Here is a 13,684-nt window from a genome sequence, read left to right as displayed (position 1 = left end):
CTCTAGTTTCCAATGCACTGCAAGCAGCTAGCGACACCTTTTATAGCCTTCCTACCTTGAACTTGCAGCACAGTTGTACAGCACAGATGGCAGTACTACTGCATCTTCAACAAGAAACATCTCCCTCCATATGTGGGCTTCTGCCGTCAGCATATGCTGGCTCGTCTCGAATATAGAAAACAATAATCTTCCAGAGTAAGGGTAAATTGTCGTTCTTTAATACACACACTGCTGGCCTAATAAAATTGAAATTTTACAGGAACGTGCATATTTCGCTTAAAATTCTTATTGAATTTTCACGTAAAATTTGCATTTTGGCGTTTATGTAGTTCAGTGCAAGGCTTGGCACAGTTCATTACCTGGTGCTTAAGAAAAATAATGCAAAGTTGACTTCATTTATCAGGATGCAAGCTGCTGCAGCGACAGCGCATGTGTGCCGCCACCTACTGGCAGCTTCAGAAAGCACTCGAGGAGGGTTGCCATGTCCTGCCTGCTCCTATGGAACGTGCGGTAAACTTGCCTCAACAACTTTTTGCAGCTGCAGGTGGCACAAGTTTATGCTTGCCTCGTCGCAGCAGCAACTTGCATCCTCATAAACGAAGGCAACATTGCATTCTTTCTTTAAACACAAGGCAAGTGCCAAGCGTAAGCCTGAAGGACGTAGATTCCAAAATGCCATCTTTATGCAAAATTTGAACAAAAACGGCGCAGCGGTAAGCACAAAATCTTTTTATCGAACATTTTAAGTCAAATACGCACATCCCTGTAGAGCCACAACAGCGTGAAGCGAGGCAGCATAGAACTATGATCAGCAACGTAACAGTTTTGTAAAAGAAATGTCAAATTCTTAGCAAACAGTCTAAAAGGTGCATGTTGTTTTTATTTCAATTAAGAAGCAAAAATGAATTGCACTGCTTGGAGTAGTAAATTACATAAGAATGAGAGATGTACCCGAGTGTCAGTTCTTGGCACTTGCCAGAAACATTGATTAGAAGGTTGTGCCAATACCGTATACTAGTAGACAGATTCGAGTCAAGAAAAAAAATACCAAATATAAAATCAAATATCCGAAAACTTAACAAAACTTAATGATTACAAATTTTGGCGACAAAAATATGGTGCTGTGCATGCTAGGAAGTCTCCTAGCATTGCGTAACAAGAATCTAGCAAGCTATCATAACATAGTTACGTAGAAATCAAGACATTCAGTACGGTCTACTCTTATTAAAGGGAGCAGTAAATTAGTATGCCAGCACTGATTACAGCTCAGTTCTAGTACATGAAGGTCTAGAAAATATTTTTTTTCCTATCAACAGAATTCCTCCAGAACAGGATCAAGTGCTTCTCTTTTCTCCAATGAAACTAATGAATTAGTGATGCTCTGTTGTACTGAATACCATTAAGGTTCTCGGTTTAATAGTGGACCTGCATTTTACGGCAATCTTATTGTGTAAAAAAGTGTTGTTTTGTTTTCTCCAGGATACAGAAAGGCTATACCAACTTTCGGGCAGTTAAAGTATCGTATGAACAATCTGCACAACAGGTGAAAGGACCGCACATCAGGTGACTTTCGTTGCCGGCACCAACAATAAAGAGCAGACGCTGTCCACTCGGTTTCATTGTCAGGTTTGCCACGATTTGCAAGCTGTCAAAAATTCTCAAATCTGCAGGGATCAGGGCAAGTTTCCATGACTTTAACCCCCCCCCCCCCCCCCCCCCCCCGCCTCATCCCCTCGTGTTCACCCGCCGTCCCCACTAATGCACGCAACCAGGTCATGACATTATCATGCCCGCCACGTATATCTAAAGCTAGTTTTGTGGCGAATTACTCGAAGCTACAAAAATAGGCCTATGAGTGTCCACGAACACAGTCAGCAATGAGAGACCGCTGTTTTGTGTGCCAGAACGATGGTGGCTGCGAACAATTTTGTTGTCATCTCACGGTTTCGTGGCTTTGCGAGTGTTGGGTGCCTGTCGAGAATAGATCTGTATTGATTCGGCACCAAACTAACTTCAGTCATCGATGCCTGATGAACTAGCGCCGATTAGGCCTAATGGTACAGGCAGAGTCAACATTTAACAATACAGTAAAACCTTGTGAAACCGAACCCGCTTAAATAGTAGTTTTGCTTTAAGAGTAGTAAAGTAAAATCCCCGACTCAGCTGCCATTGAACATAATGCGTTTTGTATCTGGATAAACCTTACCAGCTTATTGCATACGTATCGGTTAACACGTAGTGTTTCCACTTTTGGTCTCGCAATCACGGCGGTGCGTCGTCCGCATTGGGCGACCCAGCAGCATAACAAGCCTCAGAGATCAGAACGGCCTCCAAGCGCCCTGTGCGTTTGCCCGTGAAGCCACATCAACATTTCGGCACCGTGCCAGAGAGCGTCGTGCAAGCTAGGACTCGAGTCATGCCGAAGCTCAGATGAAAAACACTCAGCATAGAAGAAAAATTGGAAATTGTTCGTGCTATCGAACGTGGCACGAAGAAGTCTGCGCTGGCATGCGACAGCTGGAGTCTACCATTGACTGCAGTGTGTGGCATTTGGAATGCGAAGAAGTTGCTTGGCAGCGATGCTGTGACCACGAAGAGATGTCGGCTCAAAGTTCAACTTTTTGAAATCGTCGCCTCTGTTGTTGCCGAAGTGTCGCCTAATGACAGTGATGAGAATGACAAGGAAAGGGACAGTACGGGCAATTGAGGGCCGACAGTGGCAGAAGCTGCGCGTTATGTCAGCCTCATTAATGCATTCGTAGCGATGAGAACAGCAACCCGCAATGAAAAAGGCGCAATGCGACTTCTGCAGCACTACTGCGCCTGTGCACGGAGAATATGCCACGCCAACAAGGAATCTGCCATGTGAGTGTTTGCCGAGAAGTGGGACTTGGCTGAAAAGCTGACCCGCAGCTTCAGTAAGTTTGAGGCCGCTGTCGTCGCTGCTAGGCCACCACGGCATCAAACAAAACACTTCTGTTGCGCGAAGGGAATAAATACTGCATGTTTTTGCCCTTTCAACGCACTCTCTCAGAGTTTTGTTTTTGACACGTAAAGGGCCATCTCGTGCTAATTCTGTTTAGCAGTACTACCGTTTAGTACATACGTTTTCAGAGTTATGGCCAATTACAGTTTAACGAGGTTTCATTGTACTCGTTATAGATAAAGGTGTCGATAAATGTTGGACAGTGCCGCCGTGATGAAATATCGCCGCCAATGTGGTCGCGGAATGCTTGTCGCTAGTATGTTTATACGGATGGCGCACGTGATCGGTCCCGAGGTTATGCGTGCAGGTTAGATCGACGACTGTTGAAGCGTCTATGTTGGTCGCTGCGTATCCAACATGATATGCGCGCCTATTGCCGACTAATCGGCCCAACCTTCGCACTTTACAAAATACGTGGTTCTTACGTTGCCGTGCCCTCTGTCCGGCGAGGCATTATCATTTCGATCGACCCTGTAGACCCGGGCGAACCTTGTATACCCACGGAGGCAGCCTCAGCCAAGGCGGCACCGTTCTGCAAATTTCAGCGTTCGGGCGCTGCGTGCGTGATCTCCTTAAAGAGCAGACGTCGGGGAGCGCTCGCAGTGGTGACATTCCGCTACTGCATCAGATGTGGCAGTGCGTCCGCAATGGCCTTCTTTAAGGTCGAAAACAAAGCACTCACTTGGGCCGCGTCAAGCCTGAGGGGCTCCGCTGCACACGCAACTGAACATTTCCAACCATTACTTTTTCTTCACTTTTAAAAGGTTTCGTCATTTTCGGTTGAGACATGTAACCGGTTAGTACATATTTTGCCACGTCCCCACAAACTAGGTATTAACGAGGTTTCACTGTATATTATGCCCGGACAAAAATTAAATTCGGGGGTTTTACGAGCAGAAACCATGATCCGAGTGATATGTGAAACCATGATACGTGGCGATGCCGCCACGAAGCCATCCAAATTATCGGGCGAGTCCCCAATAATCAGTCGTTGACTGCATGCTGGTGGTCTCTGTGCCAGCCCGCAAGAGCAGTGCTCACCTTCGAAGTAGCCCACATCCAGAGTGGGCGAGTGCTCAAGCGGCGGGGGCGTTGATGGGATGACCGGCCCGCTGCGCTTCTGATGCAACCTGACTCCACACACATCCCTCAGCACCTCAAAGTCCTTGTCTTCCAGCTTGAACTCATCTGGCAGCTCGTAGAAGCCCACTGCGGAGAAGGCATCAGACACTGCGGTGAGGCATCAGACACTGCGCAGCACACAACACGTACGACCGACTCACAGCAGTTCGGATATTCGCAACTCGTCATGCTGTAGGGGGAAACAAGCGCTTGCATCTGGCCTTCCATTTTTATACGTGTCTCTTTAGTGCCAAGTGCACTAAACAAATTAGAGGCAACATCAACTAGCGTAACAGTCTTTTAAGGTGCTAATGTAATACAATAAAAAAAATACAGTATGGAAATATCTGGAAGGTTCAAATATTCCTTGTTATTTAACTCATATTCTACTAAAATATGTTATGAGAAATTTGAGACCATTTGCTTGTGGCCAAATAGTAAAGGATAAGGATGGTTATTAGTGCCTGCCAGATGGGGAAAAAGAAGCAGCAACAAGCAGCATCGATTGTCTCACTAATTCAGCACTGCTAGAACTAAAAATAGCCACTACAACACTAGTTTAAAGTTGGTGCATGGAACAGCATTTAACTTTCTCGCACAATATCCTGCATTTCATTACCTTATCATAGGTTGCTTTCTTAGGCTGTTTGCAGACTTCTGCACTTTATTGTGTTCGTACCAAAATGTGTCTCTTATTTTGGCCCCCTACAGCTGCCAACCAATTTTTTGGACCTCGGGGTGGGGGGAATGAAGAATGGATAGGTTTAAAAAAACCCTCACCCAGAAAAATAAAATTTATTAGGCTTACAGCAGTTAAAGAACCTAATAATGCCTTGCCTCATACTATGTTTGGAGGCGATCAGATTTACTTGGATTTGCACAAGAGTGTCGTCTCCGTATACAGTCCACAAAAGCATTAGCGCATTGGCGATCTCCGTTGGCGGAGATCGTCATGGCGATCAAAGAAACGAGCCACGTTTCTTCGCAGCACTTGGCTCTCCCGAATGCACAAAAAGTGGCGCCAATCACACAAATGAGAAACCGCACAAACACACACAGAGGTGCGATATCCGAGACACGCCTGCTGCTCTGCGGAAACCACGTGCAATATAGCAACAGACACCTTGACAGGGGAAAAAAACGTTCTGCATTAAGTGATTATGACGATAGGGCTGACCGAAGAAAGAAAAAATGCCGTCCCCTGGAGAGTTTTATCAGCCAGAGCGGGCATGGCCTCCGAGACTAGGGCATGGCTTGCACTGTTTATTGGTAGCGTGCGCCTCCTAATCCGAGAGTCTATAGAGCTCGTGGTGGAGCCGAAACGCCTTTTTTCTTTTTGTTTTCAACGAATGGTCGGTGCTCGAAATTTCCCATGGCTTCATCTGGTTGTATTTTACTAGCTGACAGTTACCTGCACAGGTTATAGTTTATACTCTAGCTACACAGGTTACAATCAATCGATATTCAAGTAAACAACAAAATCCGAGCAATGAAATTTGACCAGAGGCTGACCACACAACATAGAGGAAACAATAATGCAATGAAACAGCTGTGGTTTACCACTACGCCAAGCGATATGAAAGCCCGACTGCTGTCCACATCCATGCCAAGATTTCGTGGCAGTCCCAGGGCAAGAGAAAATTTCCCCCTTTCTAGCAATTTTACGGTGGCCGAAATGCATGTGTCGCACCCCAACACATGTGGCCTTGCTGTAGTTACTCACACAAGGCTTCAACTGGATGTAGTCAGTATGGCCTTCGGTTTACAGAGTTCGTTTCCATAAAAAATAAAAGGAACAAGGACAAACAGCTTGCACAGTTGCTGGTCCTCATTCTCTTGGTCATATAGTAACAGATGGTGTGGGTTTGTTTACAAGATGATGGATGTTTGGCATAGCACAAGGGACAGGACGACCACTCAAAGCCAACAGGCAGTGGGCAGCTCCTTGCACGCTCGTCTACTTTCTCTTCCTTCAGCTCTGCCATTGCAGTGTGACAATATATTTGTGTGGAAACTAGCACAGTAAACCAAATGCTGAAGTTACTAATGTGCGTTATCCACATGCACAAAAGGAACGGCAGTAAAGACATTTCTGCCTCCTTAATTTTTTCTCTTCATATATAAATTGAAGCAGCGTACCCAATACGAATTTGTACATTACACAACGTAACTGCAACATCCTTTGGCTAAGCCAGTTCAAATCACATTAAGGGCAGAAGAAATCGACTGCATCAATAAGTTTACATTTTACAGTACGCATGTCACCAGATCCAGATTTCTGACAAGCAACAGTCACCGAGGGCAACTAACATTTTTATGCTCCAAGAAAAGCACAATAACAGAAAATACAATTGAACACGACTATATCGAACCTGTTTACATCAAATTTTTTATATCGAACAATTTCTGGACACTGTATAGTTACAATAAGTATATACTATAGCAAAAGTTACGCTTACATCGAACAAAAATAGCAGCAACTCTCGATATATCGAACGTCAAACAGCGGAAAAGTACCCCCAAAAGTTGGCTTTCCCTCGCGGTGGCAGGGAAACCCGGCGGCGCAGCTCCATCAGACCGCTGTCCCTACCGTGACCGCGCTGCGTCGAGCGAGCCGACGACACCGCCCTTCAGAAAATGATCCTGGCCGCCCGCAGCACTTGCTCAGACAGCCAATCAGAGGCTCTTGTGCCCTCGTTGTGCAAGATGGCACAAGTGCAAGTTGTCTCGCTGTTTTTCGGGTTCATTGTGTTTGCGCCTTGTTGGCCTTCTACCGCACTGTTGCCGTGATGAAGCGGCAGAATTCGCCTTTCGCCGTGAAGCTCGAAATCATAAATCGGGTCGAACGCGGTGAGAAGGCGGATGCTCCGCAGCGTGCAAGCTTCTGAGGAGCACTCTCAGCACGATCTTAAAGAATAAATGGGAGATTAGAGCTAAAGCAGACAAACCGTGACCCAGTGCCCATGGTGCCCAACGCATGCGCGCGGTCGTGTACAAGGGGTTCATCCGAAATTGCTTCCGACGTGCCGGCTTCCACATGCTCGGTGCTGACTAAATTTTGATGAGTGCGACGAAGCCGCTGCCAGTGTTGCCGAAGTTTGGACCGAGCCGTGAGAATTTCTGGAAGCTATCGACGAAACAATGGTGGACGTGTTCGTCAGTGCAAATGATGGTGTCGCGACCACGGGAGAGCCCGAAAACGAAGACTACATTGCTGACGTTGTACCGAGCACAAGTGAAAGTGGGCACAACGAGGAAAGCAACAACGGTCCTTAGCTCACGCCCTCTGAGGCGATTGGTGTACTCACACTAGTCCGGCACTTCTGCGCGAATTTGGAAGGTTGCGGCCTCAGCTGCTCCGACTCCTGAGACAATGTGGAGAAGTGCATGCGTCGCAGACAGCGAAACTGCCCAAGCAGAAGAAAATACAGGACTATTTCATGCGAAACTAAGCTGTTTCATCAGTAAAGTGATTTTATAAATGGTATGTGCTTCTATGACATCCAATTCTTTAACAGGTTTATATCGAATTATGCTCTATATCGAACTGATAGTTTCTTTTTTCGAGTTCGATATAGCTGGATACGACTGTAGAGGCTAAATAAGGCTAACAATTGTCGCAAAAAGAAACTTGCAACAATGGCTTCGTAGAAAGGGTAAAGCTTCAACAGATTCATGTACAGCCAATCATTCTCAGGCTGATTGAAGCACTGTACTAATTGCGAAGTTCCCTCAAGTATACTTATGTGAAATGACGAGCTGGCGCATGCCACAGCAGGTCGTAACACCACCCAGCTACCACGACATTACCTATATGTCGTAGCATTTGAAAAATGCACCAAACTTAAGCGCAATGAAAGACTGACAGATGATACAAAACAGACACCTGTTTTTCCTTTTTATTACATTTATCTACATACTGCTGCCATGGCAAGTTCCAACCTTCCCAAGTAAGAGTTAGTGCCTGAAAAAAATGTTACCTGCCAGAGGGTATTCTATTTAAAGTGTTATCTCCACCACAACCTTACAGTTCTTGCCTATGGCCGACACAGCATTCCAGTGAAGTTGGGCATTCCTGCATGCAAACTATAAAACAAAGATATGGGCAATGCCCTCACCTTCGTCGTCATACAGGTGCATGGCTTCGATTTCGGACTCTTCATCCGGGTCAGAAGGCCCGTCCTGGAAAACAGGTGATTGTGAACAATCATTAGGCCCCAGAACCAGCTAAAGCAATTTCTTCCATTCAGTTGCCATCAGTTACTCACGAAAGAAAAAAAACTTGTCTAACTAAAAATAGCACAAAATGAAAAAAAGGAAGGCTGCACAGTTTCCAGGAAATTACTTCCAAAGTTACCAAAAAGACTTCCAGACAATGTTCAGACCTAAATTAAGTGTGAAGGCCCCACAGACAAAAATATTGAAGATAGCTCATTATGTGCGTCAACCTTTCAGCTTGAGATCTAGAAATGTTAATTTAACCCCGAACTGTCTTCACTGCAGAAAACGTATGTGCCGCCAGCTATTTTCCTGACACGCATATACACTGGCTATTTGTCAAGCCATTGTGTGCTGTTCCACTTGAAATTAGTATAAATACATCGTAAACGGCATATGTTCAGCAGTTCACTTCCAATTTTGGAGGCTCAGGGTGGTCAGGTAAGCAAATACAGCATAGTTGCAAGCTTTTCGTAGGGGCAGATAGTGGCTAACTTAAACTCATTGCGTCCTAAACGAAGGCCGAATCACAGTAATTTTTTTTCTGCTGTTTCCTACCAGAACGTTAACGGTGCTTGACCAGGACCACACACACTAGCAGCAGACGATAGCGTGCAACGTCTAAAGTTCTTTAAACTTGTCAACACTCCATGCCAACCATAGCATAGGAGACAATTCAGGTTCTACCATAACACGTAGTCTTCTGATCTGTAGTAGTTGCAGAACAGTGAATCAGCTATATTCACAATATCTTGCTGATGGCTATCCAGTCCTGACGACTTTGAAACAGTCGTGGTTTACTTTCATTGCACAAACATATTGTAAAACGTAGTTGCGGAGGCCATTAATATTGAAACAGAATAAACATATTTCACTGATATTCATCACACATAAGTAAGCATGTGCCTATATTTTACGCATACAGAGTTCATAAGCAGGGCAGAATTCGATTGTGGCCCAAATAGTTTTGCAGTGAAGAGAGTTCAGCGGTGCCTACCGGCGAGATTGGTTATGCACATTCATTTTTTCTCCCCCGAGAGAATCGGTTGCGATTGCTTTTAGGGTCTGGGATGTTTCATGTGGAATGACCCAGCTTGACATGCAAATAGCAAAGTGAAGCAAATAGCAAGGTCCACCAGGCATGTGAAACAACACATGTGTGGAATAGGTCGCTGCATGTATAGTATGCACCGAAGTTGATGAGGTGTGTTTTCCAATGAGAACCTGAATTTCTGAGCAGCTTGAGACTGCAGCTAGGAAAAGTGTACAATGTACTAGCTGTGTTGTTCCCGATAGTAACAGAGGTAGCAAATCTAAACACCAGGCTGCAGAAATATGAGACTTCTAGGATTCCAAGGTTTATGAACTTTATACCGGTGACTATACAAAAAAAAAGACATGCACGTGCAGTCAAACCCACTTGTAACAATATCCAATTGTTATAAGCTGGTTGCATGAAAAAACAATAAAATGGGGGATGGCAGAGCTGCTGTGAGAAAACTATGAAGGCAGGGAGGCCACTGCCCCTCCTCACCATCTTCCTCCATCCGGCCGCTGATTGCGTTTACTCTACTTGCTGTGCGCTCTGATCACATGCAACAAGCTGTGGCTGTCGGCAATCAAGAATGGCACTGCTGTAACGGCAAAGCAGGGTCAAGGGCGGAAAGAGACATGCGAACTCAGCTGAGGCATTGCTTTGGTGGCCCCAAAAGGGGCCTTTTAAACAATGCAAGAAGGTTGCCACTGCAGCACGTCAGCGTGAGAAATCCAGAAGAAACACTAAGGCATTATCACCCCAAGAATCTCGCCACAGACTTGTCACTGGCTTGCATGGGAAAACCCCATGTCCCTCAGCCTGGCATGCTCTGCGCGAAGCTTGCCGACATCCTTCTCCAAAGCATCCAGGTGCCCCACGTAGTCCAGCGGAAGGTCCCTCGCGAGGACGAAGCTCCGGAGGCACTGAATCATCTGCAGGGCTTCCTACGAGGACAACCCTACCGCATCACTGCTGCCGTCGCTATCCGATGCAGCACATTTGCGACAACTGCCTCATTGGTGATAAGTTCCAATGTTTCCAATGTGACATCCGCATGTAGAAACTGAAGTCCCTGTAGTCCTGAAGCATCCTTATTAACTGCGGACCAAAGTTTAGGCACCAAGAAACAATTCGAAGAGGGCCTCTTCCACGTCTTCACAGGCCCCTTGTCAAACGTGTTTGCACCCGTTGTCTACCAAAAAGCTTTCTTTGTTGAACTTCACTGCCAAACGGATGACTGTCAGTGCTGTCAGTTGCAACAGTCCGTACTTCTTCAGCATGTCGCACAATTTTCACTGGCAACGTCGGGTATTGCCGATGGTCAGCAGCAGCCATCTTCCGTTTCGGCAGTGAGACAAACGAGGCTGAGAAACCACGCAGCCAGGAATGATTTCAATGCAAGGACACGCAAACAAATACGGGCACGAGCTATTTCAGGGTGTCTACCAAGTTGACATTTCCAAATTCCCCGAGTTTTCCAGGTTTTCCCCGAGTTCCCTTGCAAAATTCCCTGAGTGATGCAGAACTATGTTTTATATCAAGACGGACTGAAACCATATCGCTCGATGCTGTCACTCTCTAGTAAGCATATGAAAAAAAAAAATAAAAAAATACAACTTAATGAAATTTGAATATTAAGGAGTAGTGTTTATGCTATTCAAAAAAAGAATAGAAGGGAGGGGTTAGTAAAATGTACAGCAAATAAAAAGCCTTAGAAAAAAATCGCAAATCGAGTCGGACATTCTCAAGTACAAATAAAAAGGAGATGCATACAGAAGCAAATATTGTCAAATATGAGCTATTTCTATCAAGTGATAGCAAGCTCAGTGGTATGAGGCACGAACATTGTCACAATTGCTCGTAAGTCAGCCTAAACTGTCCTGACATACTCTCAGCCCGCGAACGAAGCCTCAGTGTTGTGTTTCACTGCTTTAAAGAGTTTATTTTGGCTTGGATGAGGGACACCCGCATCTCAGCTGGTGGCCAACACTGTTTTCCGAGCTCAAAATGGCGGCAGCACGCTTCCTTTCCCGTTCATTCCCCAATGCGTAGGTCCTTTCTGTTCTTGTCCGCCTTCCGCCACTCATTCGCCACACGGACCATTTGAAGCATCTTCTCGGTCAGTTTCAAAGTCCACGTCCGATTTTTCGAACGCCCTAGGGGCCGCGAGAACGTACGAAAATCGGCCGGTTGGAAAAATAAATGCATGTCATTTACTGCCCTTAAGGGCTCAATCCGCGACAGGCACATTCGAAAACGCTCTGCAGGCATGTTAGTACACGTATTAGGCATATTGGTGCTTGTACTGTGACAGGAAATACCGGGTGCACGCGTGTATAATTAAGGAATGCATACTGTGTCCCGTGGCAACAGCCCCTTCCCACGCTTGTTATGCTTCACTGCAATACTTTTGCATATGCTCCACCAAGTAATTTTCTGTACAGAGGCGAAGCTGGCTTTCGGTAACCGGCATTATGCAACGCACCGTGCTTTCCAAGCTTCTAAACCAATTGCGAGGACCACAAAGGCGGAGTCCGGACCACTGCTGACAGCAGCAAATTCTTTCAATAAAAAACGCTGCACTCAACGGCAAGAAGCTTCATAGCGAACGTCGAAGCAGCTAGGCCTAGCGTTGCCGCAGTGGGGGCTACGGCTGCCAGCGGATCATCGTGCGAGAGCGGCGGTTCGAGGCGGCGAGGTAATCAAAACGGCAGTAGTCGTGGCTTTGAATAATGCCGTTTTGGACCTGTGGTCTCGACAAAACGTCTGGAAAATCGGACGGCGAAGAGTTCTTGCGTCCGAAATTTCAGACGATCCGATATATTGACTCTATGGGGTACGTGGTGGTGCCGCGAAGCCGTCCAAATTATCGGGAATCTGGAAAGTCGGTCGTTGACTGTACAGTGGCAGCTCCTCCAGCCGACAACAGGGCGTCAAAGACTATTCATTACGATTCCTGTCTGTTACTCGAGCCAGTGTTACCGTGACTTTCAACCCTTTCAATAAACTTACAGTTAATTTTCCCTGATAGAGGCACAAATTCACTGAGTTTTCCCCGAGTTTTTCCAGACTACTCAAAATCCCTGAGAATTCCCGGTTTTCCCGGTTGGTAGACACCCTGTATTTACTGCACATAATGAAGGGCAACCTGCAGCACGTTTCGCATCCAAGCCTTGGGGTGTCGCCACTATCGAAACGACGACAGTGTATCACCAGCAATGGTAATCGAAGTGCCAGCTAAGGCTTTATATATTGTCAACTTCATTTGTAATGCTTCAGACCAATATGCACACAAGAACATTTGTTTTAAATTTTAAACCCTTTGAAGCAAATGCAGCTTGAACACAAAAAAGTTTTATATTGTGAGAACTTCTGAAATGGGTGATGGCAAGAGTAGGCAGTCTGGACCAGAAGACGAACAGTCGGGACAGAATTCACATTTTTTGAAAGCTACGTGTTTATGCTTAAGTCGAGCTGTAGTTAGTTAAATACTGTGAATGAAGTGGTGAGACATTTTCAGCTCTGAAAGTGTGTGAACTTTGGCAACATGCCCACCTGCGATGGCTTTACGTGGTTGGATGCATTTAATTCAGCGGTAGACAGCTTGCATTCACTAAAAATGTGTGGCAAGACTGTGTGTAGTATCTTTTTGCACATGAACACTTATGCACCAGTATACCTTCTGAAACGCTATTCAAGTGCCTTTTATTTTATGTAAACATTGATGCTGTTATATTAAAGTTGTTTTTTTGCAGAAAGTTGGCGTGATTAGCAATGCGCTTTTGCTCGGCCTATGCAGCATTGCCAACTTTCAAAGGTAAATATACAAGTAAATTCTGAGTGTAAAATAAAATATATGTATATCACAGTCGAAACAGACTACACCGAACCAGTTTACATCGAATTGTCCTGTATATTAAACAATTTCTGAACACAGCATACTTACAATGAGTAACATATATATATTCCAAAAATTACACTTACATGGAACAAAAATAGCAGCGACCCTAGAAATATCGAACAGCAAGTGGAGCAACAGTGCCTCAAGAAGTTCCCTTTTCCTCGCAGCAGCAGAGAAACCCGTCGACATATCCCGAAAGTGGTTTAGCCCAGCGGTGCGACTCCATCCACCCGCTCTGCCTACGGTGACTGCGCCGCATGCTGCGTCGTGTCAGGCAAGCCATCAACACCCCCCTGCAAAAAAATTATCCTGGCTGGCCCGCAGTGCTTGCTCAGCGAGGCTCTTGTGCTTTCGTTGTGCAAGCTGTGCAAGTGCGAGTTGTCTCGCTGCTTTTCTCGTTCGTTGTGTTTGCGCCTTGTGG

At 45.7% G+C, this 13,684-nt stretch overlaps 1 protein-coding gene across 2 annotated transcripts in view; it reads right to left on the bottom strand.

The window, feature by feature from the left end:
• The window catches only part of LOC126534031 (uncharacterized), a 43,579-nt gene that overhangs the window by 2,720 nt on the left and 27,175 nt on the right, over positions 1–13,684 (bottom strand). For both annotated transcript variants that reach the window (XM_055072589.2, XM_050181242.3), the window contains exons 8-9: positions 8,227–8,290; positions 4,028–4,195 (exon numbers count right to left, since the gene is read on the bottom strand). In XM_055072589.2, coding sequence (XP_054928564.1) covers positions 4,028–4,195; positions 8,227–8,290 — 232 coding nt within the window. The remainder of the gene's footprint in view (positions 1–4,027; positions 4,196–8,226; positions 8,291–13,684) is intronic.

This window comes from Dermacentor andersoni, chromosome 7, assembly GCF_023375885.2.
Source record: "Dermacentor andersoni chromosome 7, qqDerAnde1_hic_scaffold, whole genome shotgun sequence".
NCBI lineage: Eukaryota > Metazoa > Arthropoda > Arachnida > Ixodida > Ixodidae > Dermacentor > Dermacentor andersoni.
Note: the sequence above shows the minus strand (reverse complement) of the source record. Positions and strands in the feature narration are given on the sequence as shown.